This window comes from Hemiscyllium ocellatum, chromosome 12 (genome assembly GCF_020745735.1).
Source record: "Hemiscyllium ocellatum isolate sHemOce1 chromosome 12, sHemOce1.pat.X.cur, whole genome shotgun sequence".
In the NCBI taxonomy this organism is placed as follows: domain Eukaryota; kingdom Metazoa; phylum Chordata; class Chondrichthyes; order Orectolobiformes; family Hemiscylliidae; genus Hemiscyllium; species Hemiscyllium ocellatum.
In genome coordinates, this window is record NC_083412.1 from 33,006,952 (window position 1) to 33,029,691 (window position 22,740).

At 39.0% G+C, this 22,740-nt stretch overlaps 1 protein-coding gene across 1 annotated transcript in view; it reads left to right on the forward strand.

Moving 5' to 3' along the window:
• The window catches only part of cnksr2a (connector enhancer of kinase suppressor of Ras 2a), a 481,257-nt gene that overhangs the window by 215,924 nt on the left and 242,593 nt on the right, over window positions 1-22,740 (forward strand). Inside the window, exon 8 of the mRNA XM_060832965.1 lies at window positions 20,493-20,561. Coding sequence (XP_060688948.1) covers window positions 20,493-20,561 — 69 coding nt within the window. The remainder of the gene's footprint in view (window positions 1-20,492; window positions 20,562-22,740) is intronic.

A 22,740-nucleotide genomic window follows, 5' to 3' on the forward strand; every position in this document is an offset into this window, starting at 1 on the left:
AAATGCAAAGATCTATGAGAAGTGAAAACTTAGAAAGAAAGAAGTTGAAAAAGGCTGATGATGATTGACAAGAAGGGCTTGCGTGGAAACAAAAAATGGATTATGAGGAAATTTAATTGTAAATGGAGGAAACATTTCACAAGTCTGTTTTCTGAAAATGGGGAGTATTTATGATCCAAAATTATTGAACTCAGAATTGTGAGAGATGTGGACTTTAGACTCTCTGCAGTGTGTCTAGGTGAGGTGAAGTATATAAGTGTTAAGTATGGGTCCTGATGAATACAGGTTGCTGGTGAGTGAATCATGAGATTGTTTTGAACTGGACTGTGACTGAGGCCACCAGTGCAGTTGGTAAGGGGTGGGTTTTGATGATACAGTCACAAACCCTGACCAATCATGCGAGATCATTCAACTTCTTCCTGCAGTGTATCAATGTTCTTGGAGCTGGAATCTTGACATTCATCTCTCACCTCTCTCTCTCACACACACACACACACACACACACATACACACACCTCTCCCTCTTTCTCACCTCTCTCTCTCTGACTCTCACCTCTGTCTCTCTCTCTCTTTCTTGGCATTGCTTTATGAATGTTTATGTGAGGGATCCTGCTGCCACCCAAGGGTACAGCTTAACTCTCCTTCATTTCATCTTTCTAACCAAGATCTTCAGTCAAGAAAATCTGGTGTTTGCATTCTCCTTTTTTGATGAGCGAACAGCATGCTATTTCCAAAAGATCTTGCCACCCTTGAAGAGCTGGAGTCGAGCTTTATGTATCCAGGCATTCAAGACATTGCCAATGTGTGCAGCAATGAACAAGAGCAGTGGAGCAGCTAAACCCTGGTTTTATGTCGGCATTTCAGTCAACATGCACGAGTCAGTTGTCAATCATTGTCAGTAGGTACTTAATGTTTTCCAATTCAAACAAGTGTCTTCTCATTCATTCATGGTGAATAATTATATACTACAATTACAGATAGGCATTTACTTGTGACTGACGTTTCAAGCTAAAGAAAGACAGTGACTATAGTAATTCACAGTTATATTACAAAATATTAAAATGGCAATTTTTTTTTAAATATAATTATGAAACTAGTGAAGCAGAGAGCCTGACACCCTAAATTAGGAAAGTACTGTTAGTAATTATGCAGAGAGAAACTTCAGCCCCAACTTATTAATATTATAGTCACGTCTGCTATAACACGGTCGTTCCATTCTTGTGCAATCTCATGCTAGAAGAAAATTGCATAATAGCAGCACCATTTAAACTATTGGGACTGGAGTCGTGTTCAAACCAATACATGTTTTAAAACTTTGCGCTTTAGGAACAGTGTCCTCAATTCTTCAATCATTTTTTGGCGAATTTGCACTAACAAAACACGCGTTATAGCAGAACAACCTGTGATATATATAAAGTACATTATATCATCACATTTGTACCTGTTATTGCTTTTATTCTCACTTCATTAACTACCTATTTCGTCTACTAATAAATATTGCTAACAATGAATCTGAAGTTTTATAAGCCCAGGGTTCTTAAGGAACATAGCACTGTCATCGACATGCTGCTATCAGCATTTTGGGTGTCCCTGAGATCTGAGACATTTGAGGTGTGGTCTTAGTGTTTCATGTACTTTGAATTAGATTCTTGAGGTCTGGAAGGCTCAGAATGGGCTGTCAGAGTTCCAGGAATACTGGACTATAGAATTGCCTGGAAAAGGAACCCAGGAACTGACAATATGACTCTGGAGTAATGGAAGTGTAATCCAGAGGATAGTGAGCACCCAGATTTTATGACTTCTGCAGAGGAAGGGAGGAAACCTGACAAGATTTTGGAATATTGGAGGTTCCTAGGTTTCAGAACATTTAATGGGAACCAAGCTATTTGGAGCACAAGGACACTGAGAGAACTCCATTTGCTCTTCTTGAATCATATGCCCCTATCCAAATTGTGCCTGTACATCTGCCCAAGAAAATGGAAAATTGTCAAGGAACGTCCTTTCCACAAAAATTGAGACAAATCCAACCGACCAATTACCACCATGTTTGTCAACTCTCAATCATCAGTAATGTGATGGAAGGAATAGCAACAGTTTTTTTAAGCCACACTCATTTAGCAACAACTTATTCACTGATGCTCTCTTTGGGTTCTGGTGGGGTCACTCAGCTCTGACCTCATTACTGCCTTGGTTGAGCTTTGTCAAAAAGCTGAATTCGAGAGTTGAATTGAGAGTGACTGCCCTTGACATCAAGACTTATTTTACCTGAATGTAGTTTCAAAGAACTCTATTGAAATTAGAGTCAATGTGAATTGGAGGAAATTTCTCCATTGGTTGAAGTCATACCTAGTACAAAAAAAAGGCTTCCTTAGTGAAGGGCAATTATCTCATTCCGAGGCGATTGTTGCAGGAATTCCTCAGGGGTAGATACTTTCTAATCAACCTGTGCAGAGATGTTATTACGCACCTCTGAGGCAGGTGGGATTTGAACCTATGCTTCTCACCTCAGAGGCAGGTCACTTCCACTGGGCCACAAGACCCCAGTTCCTTAGAATAGTGTCCTAAGCTCAACCATCTTCAGCTACTTCATCAGTGGTCTTCCCTTCATCACTAGGTCAGATGTGGGGATGTTCAGCACCATTCACAACTCCTCAGACACTGAAGCAGTCCGTGTTAATGTGCAACAAGACCTGGACAATACCCATGCTTGGGCTGATACGTGACAAGCAACATTTGTACCACAGAAGTTCACAATGACCAGCTCCAATAAGATTAGAAATCACACAACATAACTTTAGGAGCACTGCTCCTTCATCAGGTAGCACTAGCTACCTTAAAAAGGAGAAGTGCTCTGAAAGCTTGTACTTTCAAATAAAGCTGTTGGACTGGCGTTGTGTGATTTTTAACTTTGTCCAACACCGGCACCTACACCTCACAACTCCAATAAGAGCAAATCTAGCCATTGAATCTTAGTGTTCAAAGGCATTGCCATCACTGAATCCATCATAAATGACATATTAAGGGTACCAATTGACTAGAAACTGAACTGGACTGGACATCTCATATAAATTGTATGGCTACAAGAGGATATCACTTAGAGTCATAGCGCTGTACAGCATGGAAATAGACATTTTCGTCCAACTCGTCCATGCCAACCAGATATCCTAAATTAATCTAGTCCCACTTGCCAGCACTTGGCCTCTATCCCTCTAAACCCTTCTTATTCATGTACCCATCCAGATCCTTTTAAACGTTGTAATTTTATAAGCCTCCACCACTTCCTGTGATAGCTTATTCCATGCACACACCACCATCTGAGTGAAAACGTTGCCCCTTAGTTCCCTTTTACAATCTTTCCCCTCTTGTCCTAAACCTATGTGCTCTCTTTTTGGATTCACCGACCCCAGGGAAAAGATTTTGTCTACTTACCCTATCCATGCCTCTCATGATTTTATAAACCTCTGTAAGCTCAGCCCTCAGCCTCTGATGCTTTAGGGAAAATAGCCCCAGCCTATTCAGCCTCTCCCTTTAATTCCAGCCTTCCAATCCTGGCAAGATCCTTGAAAATCGTTCCTGAACCCTTTCAAGTTTCAGAGCATCCTTCCTTTAGCAGGGAGACCAGAGTTGCACACAGTATTCCAATAGTGGCCAAACCAATGCCGAAACTAATCTTCCGTCTTCCCAATATTTATCCAATATCTACAAGGCACAAGCCAGGAATGTAATGCAATACTTTCCTCTTGCCTAGAGTGTGTGCGGTGCCGACAACATTCAAGAAACTTAACACCATTGAGAACAAAGTAGCCTTTTAATTGACATCCCAACCACCACTTTCATCACTCACTGCCTTCATCACTGAAATATGGTGGCTGCAACGTGTACCATCTGTAAGGTGCTCTACAATGCAGCAACTTCCAAACCTGTGATCTCCACCACATAGAAACACAACTGTAACAGATGAATGGGAACACCACCACCCTGCAAGTCCCTTATCCAGTTTGCACACCATCCTGTCTTTGCACTGAATAACTTTGCCTTCACTGTTGGAGGGTCCAAATCCTGGAACCTAACCACACTTTGGATATAACTACACTGCATAGGTGGCAGCAGGTCAAGAAGGCAGCTTTCCACCACCTTCTTTCAAGTAATTAGAAGCAGGCACTATATCTAGCTTATATAGCAATGCCCATAACCAGGCAAAAGTATGCTTTCCTTCCCCATTCCCTCCAATGTCTTTGCTCATGTTAGGTCTTCCTATTATACAACTCTTTATAATTGTCAGTTTTACGAGATTGCCCTTAAGAATGAAATATTCTGCTTTATAAAGTTAGTGAACAAAAGCATTGTGAGCAGATGGTGCCAAATTCCTTGTGCAAGCTTGTACCAACGGTGTGCTATAAATGGGTTTGTGCACGTATAGAGTCATACAGCAGCTATACAGCTTTTTATTAACATAAGTATTTATTTCAAATTGTTTCTCACAAAATGCTAAGGTATCCAAGTTTTATACAATAAATTATTGGCCCTTGGCTCTTTGAATTGGATTGTTTTTAAACTAAATATATATACAAATGATAGAAATGATTTCCAAAACAAAAATATTTTTACCAAAATAATCTTTTTTTATAGGCAGCAACAAGTAATCAGGAATATTTTATAATTTGGTTTCTTACACAATAAAAGCTATTGATGCTCACAATTGCTGAATATGTTTTTCTGAGAGGAATTTGGAATAGACAAAATATGTATAGTATACTTACTATGAATTAATCAATTGCCTAAATTTAATACAGCAAGAATTACATTTCCAGCATCTTTGAGGTTTATTTCTGAAAGAGGAAGGTTTTATATTCTCATAAGAAAGGCACTTGCAGATGCACAGATTGCATTCTGGAACATTCTAACAATTGCACATGCTCAGAATGTGCAGACAGAATGAAAAATGTTCTCATCTAATGCAGCACTGTATGCTTAAGGCTTCTGAGGTACAGTTACAGCATTCTTATCACTGAGCAGGAGCTCTTAGTTCAAGTCTCACCTCACCCAGAGTGTGTCACGACATGTCCAAACAGATCGATTTTAAAGACAGAATTTTGTGGTTGAAGTTCTGATTCTTGAGGGAGGCTCTAGGATCAAGTAAAAATGATAAAGAAAACATTAAAAGAACAATTTAAACACGCTGTTATGAATTTTCTTTACTTTTTAATTTGCATTTCCTTTTAAAAACAATTTGGAAGTTTGAAGATAGAAGAAAAGTGGCACGTGGAAAGACGTGCAAAGATTGAAAAACTGCTACGCCATGCCACCAGGCTTTAATATGCATCTGTGAGTTGCAAGCTGTTTTAGTTGTGGGATAAAACCTCATGTAAAAGTATGCCCAGGCAGTTATTCCCTGGTAAGAACACAATTGTGATGAGAGGTCTCTTAGTCATTGCGTTGTGTTTGAACGGAAAATTGCCAGGGTAGACTATTAATAATACATAGAATATTTTGATTCAGGAATCCCAAAGTTTGAGATCCAAGACAAGTAGAACTCAATAGAGGGGTCAGGGAGGACCCTTGGGAGGAGCAACTGCATGGCATTGAAATTCCAGCTGAAATACATAAAGTTGAAACATCATGTGTATCTTTTATATTTCTTCCGTTCAATATTAGCTTAACAGAATTTAAGATTCACCACAGTAGTTTAACTATGATTGTTTATTAGATAGAATTACAGACCCAGCTGTGAATAATCTCCATTACAGTTGCTACTAAAGGTAGAAGAAAGAAAATTATTTAAATCCCAGTGTACAGGCAGCTTTTTATTGATTTTTTTTCAGCAATTGGCATTTCAGGGAAAAATAATCATTTTACACAATCTCAATGCCCATTGAAGAAGGTGAGTAGGATCTTCCTAAACATTCAAATAAGAGGCCTTTTCCCATCAATACTCATGATCGGGCAGAGAGGACTCAAAATGTCATTAATTAGGCACATGACTATTCTGGTGTCATCGCAGCATTTCAACAGAAACTTGCATTTGTTTGGTACCTTGGAAATAGTTAATCTCCCAAGGTGCATCACAAGATTTAACATCAAGTCATGCATTTGAGCAGGTAATCAACCAGTTGGGCAAAGTGGCAGGTTTAAGGAGCATCTTAAAGGTGGAATGGAAGATGGAGAATATTCAGGAGGGGATTGAAAAGCTGACCACCAATACTAGAGCAAATAAAATCACAAGACTGCTTAGCAGGCCAGAACGTGGGAGAAGATATTTTGTCAGGCTGACGGACTAGAGGTGACTGCAGAGATAGAAAGAGATGCACATGAGAACAGAAATAGGTCATTCAGACTGTCAAGCCTGTCCTGCCATTCAATATGATCATAGCTAATCAAACATTTATATACCTTTTATCCATCCCATCCCTATAAACCTGTAACATTGGTAATTAGAAATTTACCAATTTCCATTTTAAACTGAGCCTCCATTGTCCTCTGAGAGAGAGATTCCACATGTTCACAAACCTCTGAGTTAAAAAAAAACTTCCCCTCATCTCCTAAGTGGCATTCTCCCTTATTTTTAAATTGTGGCCCCTGTTCCCAACTCCTCAACCAGAGGAAATATCTTACCTGCATCTACCCTGTGTAACCCTTGAAGTATTTTGTAAATTTCACTGAGATCATCTGTCTCTTTTGAAACTTTAGAGAATCAGTCCTGGTTTGCTGAGTAGATCTTCATAGGACAATCCCGCCCTCCCAGGAACAGATTTGGTAAATTGTTGTAGCAGATTCTTTATGGCAAGAATATCTTTCCTGAGATAAGGAGATCCAAACTGCACACAGTACTCAAGGTGCAGTCTAATCAAGCTCCTATACAATTAAAACATGACATCACTACTCCTGTACACAAATCTTCTTGTAATAAAGGCTAACATTCCTTTAGCTTGCAACACCATCATGTTGGCCTTCCGTTAATTAGCAACAAAGACACAAATGTCCCTTTTTTGCATCCCATGGAGAGATTTAAAAACTAGGATGGAATTTTAATATCAAGCCTTTTCTTTCAGCCAACAGCCAATGTTAGGTCAGTGAAGACAATGCTGAGGGTACATTGAACTTGGAGTAAGTTAGAATATGAGCAACAGCGTTTGGAATGGCCTCAGGTTTCCTAGAAGGAGGAATGTGTAAACTTAATGACAAAATTCGCCACTCACCCACGCAGAATAAATTTATTTTAAGTAATCTTTCAGATAAAACAGGTGGAATTTATCTGAATTCTTTCTTGGAAAATTATTTCTATTTGGAAAAGGGATCTGTTTCGTAGGTCACAGGTTTAATTTTGAATTAAGTCAATGGCTCAAAAAGCAACATGGCTACTAAAGCTAGAATGAAGATGTCTAATTTTTATTTATTATATTTGCTATTTGATGCTGATTAATTCTGCTTCCAGATTTACTTTAATTAGAATCATAATACATTGCTTTTAATTTTGCAGTGCTCAAAATCGATGTAGTCAGTCAATTCACTGTTTCCAGCCTTCTATTTTACCTTGTCATCGGGTAAAGATTTTTAAACCCTAATCTAAACCGTTTTAAATTGATTACCGCAAACTGTCAAGCCAGCAAGGAAAAGCTCTAAATATGTTGCCATTTTATGCATTGTTTAGCAATAAATGAAAGTTCATACAGAAAATTACCATTTTAAGTGACCTGTCAGCATGTTTCTTCAACATCAAAGGTTGTTACTTATCCTTGACATTTTATTAAGTTTTCAAATAATATTCATTTATAGTCTGTTACGTGATAAGAAGGAAATATTCAAAATGTTAATTCACTCAACAACTTGAGATATTTTGATGTTTATTATCTTTGAAATAGTTTATATTCATTGGGGATATATTAAAGTTGAATGAAAAGACTGAAATATAAGACATGATTGGGCATCCTTTCAAGGGAGTTGTCATTACAGATGTGATAGATTTCTGGATTTTTTTTGCAGTTTGGAATCCAATTACTTGTTTCAAAAGAAGTACAGTACATGCTGTACAAAGCAATGCTCTCTTCCATAAAATGAAAGCATGCTGGTTTGGTGCCAGACTGCAATCTATAGTTGAGATGCACAAAATATAGCTTCAGTTTTCCATCTTTCTTTTGACTTTGATTTATAAGGAGGGTTTAGCTGGTAATGCTTTTTTTTTTACACAATAGCTTCATGAGCTCTGTTCTTCACTACGCCCACTAAAACACTGCATGGTGCCAGAATTAAGACTGCATATTGATAATATGGAGTTTACCTGTTGAAACCACTTGGATTTCTTGAGCTTAGAAGTCACTATTATTTACTAGAGTCTTTTTGCTATTGATGCAGAAGAAAATGACTGAAATTGGAGTGTTCAGTTGTTCCTCTGTGTTACAGAGAAGATATTTTAGATGTTTAGAAGTAATGTGAAGCTGATGTGCTGTGAGAATGTTTCAAGCCTATTGCAACTTGACAAGTAGAAAAATTAAAGCACAATGTACATTTATCCTTATTTGTGGTGTAAAACCCCATTACTGAATTCAGAGTTCAAAATTGTTAACTTATATCATGGGGTCCTCAGTAGCAGTTGATCTGCCAACGTGCAATTAGTCACTATTTATGAACGAAGAATATTTTGTGAATAATTAAAAACTCTGTTTCTTATCCCACAAGCCCCAGGGTTACTTCAAATTGGTCAGCACAGGTAATACCTTTCTTCTCCTCTCTCTCAAGTGACCATGCCTGAGAAGAATTATGCCACAGGAGTCTAGCTAAAATCATACCACAAAAGACTGAGCTTTCAACTCTTATTCCTAATTCAGAAGATGATCTATACATTATTTGGAAAGGGATCAAATTAATTCTTTCCATTTGCTTAAGATGAGGGTAATTGGATGTCACCACACCCGTAGTGGGGGGTCAGGTAGGCCAAACAGCTATCTACATATTATTCCCGAGGGCCCAGGAACTAAAAATTCATTGGGTGAACAAGTATTACACACTGTTAGATATTGAGAAGTTGGATAAACAATATTACATCCTCTTATCAATAAAGCCAATTCAACTTACATTCCCATAAATACTAAACCAGTGAAGGACAATATTTTGAGCAGAAGTTCTGAATACTCTTTTCAAAATATTAATGCTTTGTTCAACAGATACAGTTAATTAACCAAGTCAGATTGCTATTAAAACCTTTTCCAAATACATGGTTGGTGGGCAGACATGGCGGCACAGTGACTCAGTGGTTAGCACTGCTGCGTCACTGCGCCAGGGACCCAGGTTTGATTCGAGCCCTGAATGACTGTGGAGTGTGCACATTCTCCCCGTGCCTGTGTGGATTTCCTCCAGGTGCTGTGGTTTCCTCCCAGTCCCAAGGAGTGCAGGCTAGGTGGATTAGCAATGCTAAATTGCCCTGTAATGTCCGGGGATGCGCAGGCTAGGTGGATTGGCCATGGTGAATGTAGGGTTATGAGGATAGGGTAGGGGGTGGGTCTGGGTGGGATGCTTATCAGCAGGTCAGTGCAACCTGATGGGCTGAATGGCCCTTTTCCACTCTGTAGGAATTCTATGATTCTTGTTCCAAGAAAAGTATTATACTCAGTTCATATAACCAAGTTTAAACGTTTTACTTAACCTTTGAAGCTGTCAAACAAACCGTGTCTGCACTGTGTGCAATTGAAAAGACATAATTACATGAACAAAAATGCTTTACTAACTCAACATCACCTAAACCACTCTTGCCAACAGCTGCCTTGTAATGGTCACATTGGCAGAAATTTGGATGAGACTGATTAAAAAGATAACTAAAACCGAAGTGATAAAATTTCACTTTGTGTTAGAAATACTCAGCAGAAGAGTCATATTCAACTCCAAATGTTAGCTCTGTTTCTTCGCACAGATGCTGGCAGACCTACTGAGTACTGGCAAGAGCAAATTCGAGTAAACAAAAGGCGTTACAAAGATCAATTGGAACTTTTCACTAATATGTCACATATCAAATATTTATTAAATTTCTTTACACTATTTCTCTTTGGTGAATTGTACAATAGTGTAATTAGATATAAGATGATCTGCAAGGCAGAATCAGCTATAGTCAGAAAGAGATGACTCTAATTTTCATTTACTATTGCATTACATGACATGGCCATACAATGGTTAAAATCTGCAAGGCATTGGAAACTCAGGAGAAGACACTAATCATTTGTTTTTCTTTGGAAAAACAGGGAACGTTGTGATATTAGATGAGACATTTGAGACCAGTAAGTGTATCATCACCATCAAAAGTATTTTCAAGGATTTTACTTAATCACTATTAATTTAGAAAATTGTATTTTATGGTTTAGCATCAAGAGAACCAAATCATGATTAATAGATTGATTAATAAAAATTGATGAATTTTTGTCAGGAAAGTGTATCAAGAGATATGGATCAAAAGCAGGGAGATGGAGGTGAGGGACGAATGAGCAATGATTTAATTGAACGGAAGATACAGGATTTAAGGGGGTTAACTGACTAAATCTCCGCTTATGATCAATATGTTTTATGGCTGCCCATGGCTTGGTGGAGCACTATTGCAAATGCACAAAATCAGGGTAAGAAATTGTCAAAGCTCATAAGTCTGCCTGTCAATCACTGACCATCACCTTGGCAAATGCTTTCAAGAAACCTATTTTTTAAAAAGCCAACTGAATGAGTCCACGTTCTTGACAGTTTCTCTTCTACAGTGTGATATCAAAATTCATGAAATGGATACACAGATCATTATTAATGCCTTTTGCACCCTGAATTTAGTTGAACTGACAGAACCTGCCCCAACCCACATACATTCATATAATTATCTATATATGATAACAGCTTGCAAGAACTAGGTAGTAAATAAATCACTGTCTTCTATTAATTGCACTGTGTTTTCAAGTATAACTACAGAGAAACATAGGTTTTCAACAAATGATTTGTAGGAGGATCATAGCTTGAAAATTCTTTTCCTGTTCCATGTTACAGCTGCTTTACGGGTGCATCTGTGCAAGCAAAGATAAATTACAGAGGCCAATTTAAAAGTTGCAATGTTTAAAAGACACTTAGATAAGTACACGAATAGGAAAGGGAGGGATACGGGCCAGGAGCAGGCAAGTGGGACTATTTTAGTTTGAGATTATGTTCAGTACTGACTGTTTGGACCAAAGGATCTGTTTCCATGCGACATGATTGTATAGCAGCATCCTATCTCCTGCCTTGGGAACACATACTTTAGAGTTTTAATGAAAATTATGCATTTGAAGTTGGATATCATAATTAGTGTTACAACTGTAGGTTTCAAGGCCATGAAAGCCTACAAAATAATCAAGACCTCAGAACTGCATCAATTAAACCGATAGCATGCTTTGGTAGCAACATAGAAGGAGCACTGTATCATCTCAGTGAATGACCAACACAGGAGTATCAGTCCTGTTATCAGCAGGAATGTTCAACTGGCAGCATTGATGATCAAGAATAGTGAAAGGCTCCATTGTTGAAATGGGTATTGACTGTGGATCCTATGCCTGAAGGAAAACAAGAAGCTTAATGTTTTGTTTTTTTTGTACAGTAAGGTTTTTGTGCACAAAGTCTTTGTTAATGAAATGCCAATACTTGAACCTAATTAAATGATACCACTCACCTTGCAAGATAAATTAAAATACAGAATCACAGTGCAAATAGTTTCATGACATAATTAGTGAACTCAATAGATGAGTTAAGTCCCCAGTGATTGTGCACAATAGAAATGTGTATCTAAATACCTGTATGCTAAGGTTGTACAAAGAGAATGCTACAAATTAACCACACACATGAATAAGTTATGTTACAACCTGCTGGAGCTGAAATGCTTTCCAAATTAAATGCTGCTTTAGATTTTGCCAATGACACAATGATGCAAACTTCTTTCTTTGTCTCTTCAGTGTATTTTCTTTATGCCTCATTTTAGAATCTTTCATGTACCTAAAGTGAGTAATTGAATCATTCCTCCATTGTGCGTGTGTCAACGACATTAGCATCAGTAAGAACATGATACCAGGCTCACACAAGGATGAGAAAAAGCCATGGGAAAGAATCTGAAATTAAACAAAAAGACGTTTGTCTTGATTGAGCTCATAGGTTCAATAATGTAGGAAACCTGAAACGATGTGTGCCATTTGAGGAACAAATAGGGTGGAGAGGCTATTCTGGACAAAAAATGTAACACCATTGATTTCTTACGTCAACCAAGAAACAAGACTCTGAGCATACCTCCCAAATTACTACTTAAATACCGTCACTGAAGAGAACAAGAACATAGTTGATCGTGATTATTTGAGTGAGATAAAGAATTGAGAGTTGGACCTTAGTTTAATGCTCCGAGATTTTTATGCACCAAAGGGATTGAAGAAAATGGGACTGGTGTGGGAAGCAAGTATTGAAGTAGAAGCTTAACAATAATTATTATGAATACCAGAGCATATTCAAAGAATCAAACAATTTACTTCCAATAATGTTTCCAAAATTTTAAACATCCCCATATCCACTGGGTTATTTTTATATGTCAATGTCATTACATAGACAAACATGGAAAGAGATTTACATGCATAGCCTCAGAAGCAGCATGGAATTGAGTGACGTTTCATGGCAATTGAAGAATAAATGCTAACAAAGACTCTGGGTTACGTTTTGTGCTCTGTGATTGTATCCATTGTATTCGCTGCATTAGGATGATATGGTCTCATTTCACCCCTTTACCTGGAAAATATGACCTTCAGTCATACATTTGACTGTCAACCTAGATTATGTGCTCAGGTTTCGTAGTAGAATATGGGTGGAATCTGATGTTACCCTGCCTAGATCCAACAGCAGGTTTCCTATCACTTTAATGTAACAAAATTATTGGAGCATTACATTATGGTAATAAGAGAAAAACTATTGTATATTTAATTGAACCTGAAAGATTCCAGCTTTCATAGATACAATGTTCAGAATATGAATACTCTCGTTCTTAACAAACATTTAAGTTCAATAAATAAGGATAAGTTGTTTTGGAAAAGAATACAACATTCTTGTGATCTTGAACTTAAATATTTACTCCTGCAGCAGACTGGTAGCAGTGCATGGTATATACCAGAATCCCTGCAGCAACTATCTAAGACTCCTTTAAGAAGATTTTCCAAACCTCATCCACTGAAAAGGATAAGTGTAGCAAATATATGGAAACACTACTACATGCACGATCTCTTCCAAGCCACTCAACTTATTGACTTAGAAGTTTATAGCTGTTCCTTTACTGTTGCTCAGTTAAAATCCTGAAACTCTCTTCCTATCAACACTGTGGGTGTCCTTACACCAAATGGACTGAACAATTGAAGCAGCTCACCACCACCTTCTCTAAAGCAATGAGAGTTAGCAACACATGATGACCTAACCCTTGCATTTTGTAAATGAATTTAAACAATTAGAATTGTACTCCCATGTTATTCTGCCTGAGATTGGAATATTGTACCACACCAGTGTGAAAACCACAACTCCACAACGTATCTCAATATGCCATGAGTAATTTATCTGCAGGAGTTGAAATTCCAGCATCTAAGCACGGATCATCAAGCTGAAGGACACTCAAAATCCAGAGTGCCAAGAAAGCATATGTAACTTTTAGTTAGGATATCTGATAAGTTGACTGAGATCAGCTTCAGATGAAATTAAACTTTCGCACTAGAGCAAAGAGGGGGTCTACAGTTGGCATCTGTGGTAGAGATGGTGGTGATTGCAGGCTGCTGGGAATGATCATTGTAGCATTGAGCACCATACGAGAGGGTGATGAAAGATAACACTGAAGAAAGAGGAAGAAATTGTTTGTTAGTAGAATAATTTGTTGGCGAAATTTGAACATGAGTTGGATAAATAAGGGGTAATTTTAAAAATAATCTAATTTAAATCTGTGTTAAATAAATCTATGATGGATGTGATTGGTTGCATGTGTGGTAATTGCTGATTAGTTGCTCTTTAGTGAATTGAATACCTTTTGTAAAGAATATTAGTGAATTATAAAGCCTGATGTTACCCACCAGGTGCGCAAGACTATGGGAGGGGCTGTGTGACTGTTATCACCACATCTCACCCTGGTCTGTCCCTTTACTTCTCTGGCAGTTCTCCCTCCTTTGGGCTTTTCACTTTCTTCACTCATCTTACTTAAAATTCTTGTTCTCTGCAATCCACCCAAATGTGATAAAGAGTTTTCGAGTAACGATACGTTCACTACTTCCCTGCCGTAGCCACGTTTCTGTTACCTGAAGAGTTGACAAGTCAAACCCATTCTTTACTGGTGCCCTCCATTGCACTTTCTGTAACCTTGATGTCATCTGAAGCTGTACAACTTATACCAAGTCCCACTCACCCATTACCCATTACCCCTCTGCTCACTGACCTATATTGTTCCTACATTAAGATCAGCACTGTAGCTGTTCGGTTTGTGACCAGTCGAGCTTTCTTGACAGTATGCATCCACTTTTAGGCATTGCAATAGCATGATTCATTATTAGCAAGTCTTGAAGTGTAAACTTGCTGCACAGTATCCATTACATGACATCGTCTGCCATGTCATTGGAGTCCACTTGACTCTACCCTGAAGAATTCATTATTACTCTCTGCAGTTCTTTGTGGTTCTTTGACTTCAAGCAGAGCTTGAAAAAGATTTTGATATTGCTGCTGTCACTCCAATATCTTCTCGACTGGCCTTTTGACTGTTATGCAATCAACTTTCATTGTTTCAAACTGATCTCCCCTGTCTTCCTAAGAACTCATTTTATATCAGACTTGTGAAAAGCATTATAGATTTTTCATGAACAGAACTAAAGTCAGTTGGGCTGGGGATGACACCATGTATTAGGGATAAAAGGCATGAGGTACGTCAGACAGCACCTAAGGAAACCTGATAGCCAGTTTTAGTTATAAAAGTCTGAAGATTGTCGTAGGAAAATAAAACTGAGGAAACTAAGATATTTCACAATTTTGAATCATTCTGGAAAATTATCTTGGAGTAGAAGAATGCAAAGAATTTTTATATCACTACACTGACATATAGAAGGAAGAAAGTAAGCATAGGATCATGTAATTGCTATTTATGACAGCAGACATTTTTCAATCAATCTGTTCACATGCTATGAGACACCTCTGGGTCAGGTGGGACTATGGTAAAGAAAGCATAAGGATTGTGGACTTTATAAACAGAGACAAAGAGGACAAAAGCAAATAAATTATGATGTTTTATTAGAAAGATGTAGTTCATCCCCAAAAGCAGTATTCCAAATTCTAGGCACTATGTGAAGGCATTACAAAGGGTGCAGGAAAGAGAATGGTTCCAAAAAATGAGCAACTTAATGAACAGGATAGATTGGAGAAGCTGGGGTTGTCATTCTTAAAGAAGTCTGAAAGGAGATTTGTTGGAAGAATTCAAATTCTGAAGCATGACGAGACAAAGTAAAAAGAAAGATCACATTGGCTGAAGGGTCATGTATCAGATTGAAAGTGATCTACAGAAGCACCCAACAGGGATATTAGGAAAAACATTTTTTACACGCAGCGAGTAGTTCAGATGTGAATTACACTGCCTGAGAGTGTGGTGGAGGTAGATTAAATCGGGCTTTTAAAAAAGGGAATTTGATAAGCTCCTGAAGAGACAACATTTGTAGGATTGTGGGGAAAGGGTGGGTAAGCTAGACAAGTTGAGTTTTCTTCTGCACTGTAACCATTCTTTGAGTCCATGATGCAAGAGGAAGTGATGGTAAAAACACAAAAAAAAATCAAATTTTTCAACTATCTCTGAAAATTTATGGATTACAGGTTTCTTAAATTGTCATGTGGTTGAGCAACATAGGTGCTCTATTATAGGTGTGGGGAGGCATCATATAATACTGCCTACTAAATTTGACATGGTACCAGCTTGTATAAGAATTTGCAATGAAATCCAACTCACTGCAGGTAGCAGTAGCCTCCAAAAAGGGTAATTACTTCACTGCAAAATGTAGGTCTCAAGGAAGTGACTAAAATTAAGAAAATTATTACATAACATGCATGTTTAGAATTTAGGATTGTACTTTAGCAATATATTAATGTTTAGTATCCATCAGTGGCTGCAGTATTATTAACCTATTCCACAAAGTAGATAATTGAATGAAATTCAGTAAAAGTAACCCAGTAACATTGTACTTTTTGAAAATCTTAAATGGACATTAATTGACAGTCAGAATGTGTGAAGGGAAAATGCAGATTTTGATGTTTAGGATGTATACCCATCATTGGATTTTCAGAGTTTTCTGCCTGTATTGAAACAAATTCCTTATTTCTATTTGCAACCACATGAAAAATAAAAGAAGACCTTCAGATCTTTTTTTGGGCATGGACTTGTGAAAATTTGCAAGAACAATTAGATAAAGTTTTATCATCATTGCATGTTTTGTTATCAGCTTGATCTGATCATTCGTCAGTTTGTGGACTCCACTCAATTTTCCTCCTGTTCATTTCAGTGAATTTGGGATCAATTTGAGGTTAAAAGTCAAGCGAGTTAATTAACAAGTGGGTGATTTGCTCTTTCAGATTACCACACAAACTGCGGATCTTGTGTTTTTCACACATCTTTTGTGATTAGCCACAAATTGATCTATGTTCCTCATTTTCCCTGTTATTGCTTACAGTGATTCAGCCAGACTCAAGCATAAGTGCATTTGTGTCTGGTTTATGCATGTTCCATGCAGCTTTTTACAGTTATGTAACTGTGAGCTATTTGCTTTCTGTGACACTCATTAGTTTTCGCTCTTTAGATTAGATTTCCTACGGTGTGGAAATAAGCCCTTCAGCCCAACAAGTCCACACGGACCCTCCAAAGAGTAACCCTCCCAGACCCATTCTCCTACATTTATCCCTGACTAATGCACCTAACACTATTGACAATTTAGCGTGGCTAATTCACTTGATCTGCACATCTTTGGATTGTGGGAGAAAAACGGAGCACCTGGAGGAAACCCACACAGACACGGGGAGAATGTGCAAACTCCACACAGACGGTGTCCCAAAGCAGAAATCAAACCTGGGTCCCAGGCACTGTGAGGCAGCAGTGCTAACCACTGAGCCACTGTGCCACCCTTTACTTGACATGTTTCTTCTTTCAAGTTGCTTAGTCTTTCTCTGCTATTCTTTATTTTATAATTTTTAAAAGCAATTATTTGGATGTGAGCATCACTGACAAGGCCATGTTCATGTCGGTGTTGTATCTATAGTTTCCTCTTTCTACTTTAATGGATCTGTTTGGTTTACTGTCTTCTATTATTAATAGAAAGATTTCTTCTGAAAATCTGTACTTCTTTCCTTGCCGTGGCTTTTCCACTGCAGCACAGATCTCTTTCTCAACCTGTAACAGAATAAAATGAGTATCATGTCCAAGGAGAAGCAAAGTACGTGTCAGTTAGGCAGGACTCCCATAACAGATTTTCTATTTGCATAGACCTACCAAGACAAGAGCCTGGCTGAGGGCTGAAAAAGTTGGTACCTGCCAGGAACAACTATCGAAGAGATTACAAAAAACTATGAGGAGATATGAAATAGAGCCATGCATCAATTTCAAATTACAAGTGTCAAAGGACTGAAACACAGAGTAGGAGATAAAGGCAGAAAACAGGAGAAATCTGTTCTAAGTAGGCAGTCTGGTGAGAAAGAACTCGCAGAAGACAGAGATAGGAATAAATGAAGTGATATATTGAATTTGGTAACCACTATATTGGAGGAACAAATGATGAAGAGTCATCCAGACTTGAAACATTAGCTTGTTTTCTCTCCACGGATGCTGCCTGACCCACTGTGATCTCCAGCATTTTTTGTTTTCAACCACTATCTTGTGGTAATTTCCAGGAACGTCTACTACTTGAAACAAGGTATTTTTGTAAAATGCTATAGTTAGATAAAAATGATGGTTTATAGAAAATGGACATAGCTTGAAAGGCCTCACTACAGTGCACCCTGTGCTAACAAGTTTGCAACTATATTGTGACAAACAGCTGCATTCAGCAAGGATGTTTGATAACAGCATCATGGTTGAGTTGCTGCAATCTTTTTCTTAAAGTCACAGTCCTAGAGCAGCTATCTCAATATTATTCCTGCAAGGGTAATACACAATGAAAATTGGTACACTGTACCAAGTAAACTTTCTGATCACTCAAAACATCTCTGCACTATACAAGTTTGAGGCAAGTCATGTGATGAATGCTCACTAAGATGGATGTAGTCATAAGAATATTCAAATAATAAAAGAGAATGCGATGCAAGGCGGAGTATTTCACCTGACAGTCAGTGCCTTCAGACTCAATATCCACAATCCAATACCAGCGCTCAGTCGTTATAGTGTACTATTTACAAGGTGGTCTCGGTAAGATTTATTGACCCAGCTACCTATTCCAGCAAGGCAAAAATTAACAATGTTAATGTAATGTCACTGCATCTGAAACGCACTACTTCCTGATTTGGATATGCACTGCCATTCTTATATTGACAGTGTCCTGCAATTCCCTGTCTGATATTTATCAGGGGATGTTTGATCTTTACAAACACTGCAGCAATTTAAGACAATGGATCTCTGCCTTTGCAGGATGACTGGGGAAAGGCAACAGATGCTGCCTCATTGATATTGCCCCCATTGTGAGAACACGTTTTGACAGAAAAATTGACAACCAACAGGATTCACTACGTGTTCTGTAAAGAAACAGATAGCAATTTGTTAAGGAAACATTTAAAATGGGATTGTTAAAAGATAGAGAAGGGGACTGAGTGGGCGACATTGACATGGACAAAATGGGTCAAAGGATTGTACGTGCTGTATGACTCAATGATGATTAATTGATGTTTAACCAGCCATCAGGCCATTTATGCACTCATTATAAATGTCAGTGTGTGTGAATTCATCTGGGAGAAGTGAAGAATATGTTGAGATTGACTCAGTAATTTGCAAGAAAAGTTCATCTTACATAACAGGGTGATGATAAAGGTGACTTCTGTTCTCTAGAAGTTCTAAACATACCTCTGATTGAGAATGACAGCCTCTGACTCACAGGCACTCTAGTGTTTGAGACTATGACTGTGAAAATGTGTCAATGGCATGCATGACTCAGCAAGAATGAAGACGTTTACAAATTGAAGAATCAGAGTGAAGACATGAATATGGAATAATCAAGGATACAACAGGGATTCCCAAACTGCAAATCACAACCGCCAGTGGGGTCATCAGATGAGATTTTGTCACAAACTCCGACATAACAATGGCTGCTATGGAGCCCAGATTGATCTCTGATGGTGCATGAGCCCTTTAAAATGCTCACACGTCTTTTTTGGCACTGAAGAACGTTGGCCTAAGCTGCTCAATGAGACCTGATTCCTCCTGTGTGAAGCTTGTGAGTAAAGAGAGGTGTTCATTCTGCTAGCCTTTTCATCAGCTGCCCAACTGGCAAGAGTAAGGAGAGGGAGAGGGGTATCCTCAACTCCTTTCACCCTCCGACCAACTCTTGCACACCTCCCTGCTCCATATTGATTTGGGACTGGCATTGTATTTAGGCCAAACCAGTGAAGAATGGCAGATTGCCTTCCCGAAAGAACATCAGTGAACAAGATCAGTTTTTATGATAACCAACACTCGTTTCATGGGTCATCATTAGACTCAATCCCAGATTTTTATTCAATTTAAATTCCACCAGAGAGTGACGAGCCTGTGGAATTCTCTGACACAGAATGTGGTTGCGGCTAAAAGATTGAATTCAGGAAGGTGTTGAATGTAGTTTCTGGGGCTAAAGAGATCAGCGGATATGGGGAGAAAGTGGGAATAGGGTACTGAGTTGGATCAGCCACAATTATCTTGATTGGTAGAGCAGACGCGAAGGGCTGAATAGCTGGCAATTTTTGTGGAACTACATTTAACAAACAATAAAGACTGCACACAGAGTAATGTAAAATGTCTGAATGCTTGTGTGTATCCTTACAAGTATTTCCATTTCCCCAGTGGCAAAAAAGATCTGCAGTAGTTTGTTATGTTAGGAATCCTATTCAATGCTTTGTTTGTAAGTGTCCTTCTGCAGTGTTGTGCAGTGCATAAGCTGAAATTGAATAGATCTAGTAATACTTGAAACCAAACACCTTTGAAAATTGGTTTGCGGTGCTGCAGAAGATGATTGTCCTCTATTTTGTAACGTACAGCTACATTTAGATATTGAACAGCAATTAACTGAACTACAATTTAATTAACAACACAAATGAAACATTAAGTGGATGAAATATTGTAGTGTTGTCTTCACTATATGTTAGTTTAGCCACAGGTGATATCATTTCTGCATTGTTATAAAAGGAAGAGGGCATGGAGAAATGTTTAATGAAGTGAGTAAATGTTGCACATTTTGTTTGATGATGCTTTTATTTTTTTCATCTGGGTCTCCCTTTTTCTCCCTCCTTTTGTAAAGTCTCCTGCAGATCGGTGCAAGAAAATCCACGCTGGGGATGAAGTGATTCAGGTCAATCATCAAACTGTGGTACGTGTCACACAAAGGCTTGATGGGATTTTTTTTCAGAGGTAGGATTTGTCAAGCCAGTGAAGAATGACACCCTGATTCTCATAATTGACTTTTGTCACATTTGCACTCTTTGAAAACCAATGAGGTTTATCAATTGATGGAAGATCACAGGTACTGTCACTGAATCTACAACACCGTGGGCGGCATGGTGGCACAGTGGTTAGCACTGCTGCCTCACAGCGCCTGAGATCCGGGTTCAATTCCCGACTCAGGCGACTGACTGTGTGGAGTTTGCACGTTCTCCCCATGTCTGCGTGGGTTTCCTCCGGGTGCTCCGGTTTCCTCCCACTGTCCAAAGATGTGCGGGTCAGGTGAATTGGCCATGCTAAATTGCCCATAGTGTTAGGTAAGGGGTAAATGTAGGGGTATGGGTGGGTTGCGCTTCGACAGGTCGGTGTGGACTTGTTGGGCCGAAGGGCCTGTTTCCACACTGTAAGTAATCTAATCTAAGTAATCTTAAAAAAAAAGACAATATAAAGGCTCTTCAGCCCATCAAGTCTGTGCCAATCAAGAGCAAGCATTCTAAACCCATTTTCCAGCATTTGACTCATGGCCTTGTATGCCTTGGCATTACAAGGGCACATTTAAATACTTCTTTAGTGTTATGAAGGTTTCTGCCTTTTCCATGCTTTCAGGCAGTAAGTTCCAGAGGCACACCACCCTCAAAAACCTTTCCTCAGCTCCTATTTCAACCTCCTGCCCTATACCATAAATCTATGCCTCCTGGTCATTGGTCAGTCCACCAAGGAGAGAAGTCTATTCCTGTCTACCCTATCCATGCCCTCCCACTGTGTGCAAGCTGGGATCCGTTGACCATCCTTTTGTTCCGTTATGGACCTTTCCTCTTGTCAGACCTGCTATAACAGCCACAGGCTAACATTTAACCAAGCATATAGAGTTCCAAACAGCAGCCAGAGCTTTTCCAGGTGAGTCATGAATTGAATGAAGATGTAGCCAAAATGAAAAAAAAAACTATTTTGGCATCTAATGACAGCTGACTTTGATTTGAAAGAGAACACAACATTACAAGTTTTGAAGTACAGGTAAATGAGAAAATACTATAAGACCATTCAGCGTGGGAGCAGAAGTAGGTATTCAACACATCAGTGAAATCAAAGTGAATCTGATAATCCTCAACTCCAATTTTGTCTTTTTCCCCATAACCCTTTACCTCCTTAACAATTAAAAATTTGTAGTTCTCAACCTTGACTATACTTAATGACCCAGCCTCAATAGCTCTCTGTTCATAGAATTTCATAGAGAGAGGAAGTTCATCCATATCTCTGTATTAAGTGGTCAACCCTTTATTATGTGATTGAGTTATCTGATCCTAGACCCTCTCACATAGGGAAACAATCTTTCTGTGTCTACCCTGTCTGCATCTACCCATTCTGCATCTACCCTGTCTGCATCTACCCATTCTGCATCTACCCTTTCTGCATCTACCCTGTCTACAACTACCCTTTCTGCATCTACCCATTCTGCATCTACCCTTTCTGCATTTACCCTGTCTGAATCTACCCTGTCTGCGTCAACCCATTCTGCATCTACCCTGTCTGCATCTATCCTGTCTGCATTGACCCATTCTCATCATGGGCCCCAGCTATGCCTGTCAACTAAAGGAGTTGCCATGGGCACCCGCATGGGCCCCAGCTATGCCTGTCAACTAAAGGAGTTGCCATGGGCACCCGCATGGGCCCCAGCTATGCCTGTCAACTAAAGGAGTTGCCATGGGCACCCGCATGGGCCCCAGCTATGCCTGTCAACTAAAGGAGTTGCCATGAGCACCTGCATGGGCCCCATCTATGCCTGTCTCTTCGTAGGATATGTGGAACAGTCCATCTTCTGCAACTACACTGGCACCACCCCCCACCTTTTCCTCCGCTACATCGATGACTGTATTGGCGCTGCCTCGTGCTCCCACGAGGAGGTTGAACAGTTCATCCACTTTACCAACACCTTCCTCCCCGACCTCAAATTCACCTGGACCGTCTCAGACTCCTCCCTCCCCTTTCCATTTCTATCTCGGGTGACCGAATCAACACAGACATCACTATAAACCGACTGACTCCCACAGCTACCTAGACTACACCTCCTCCCACCCTGCCCCCTGTAAAAACGCCATCCCATATTCCCA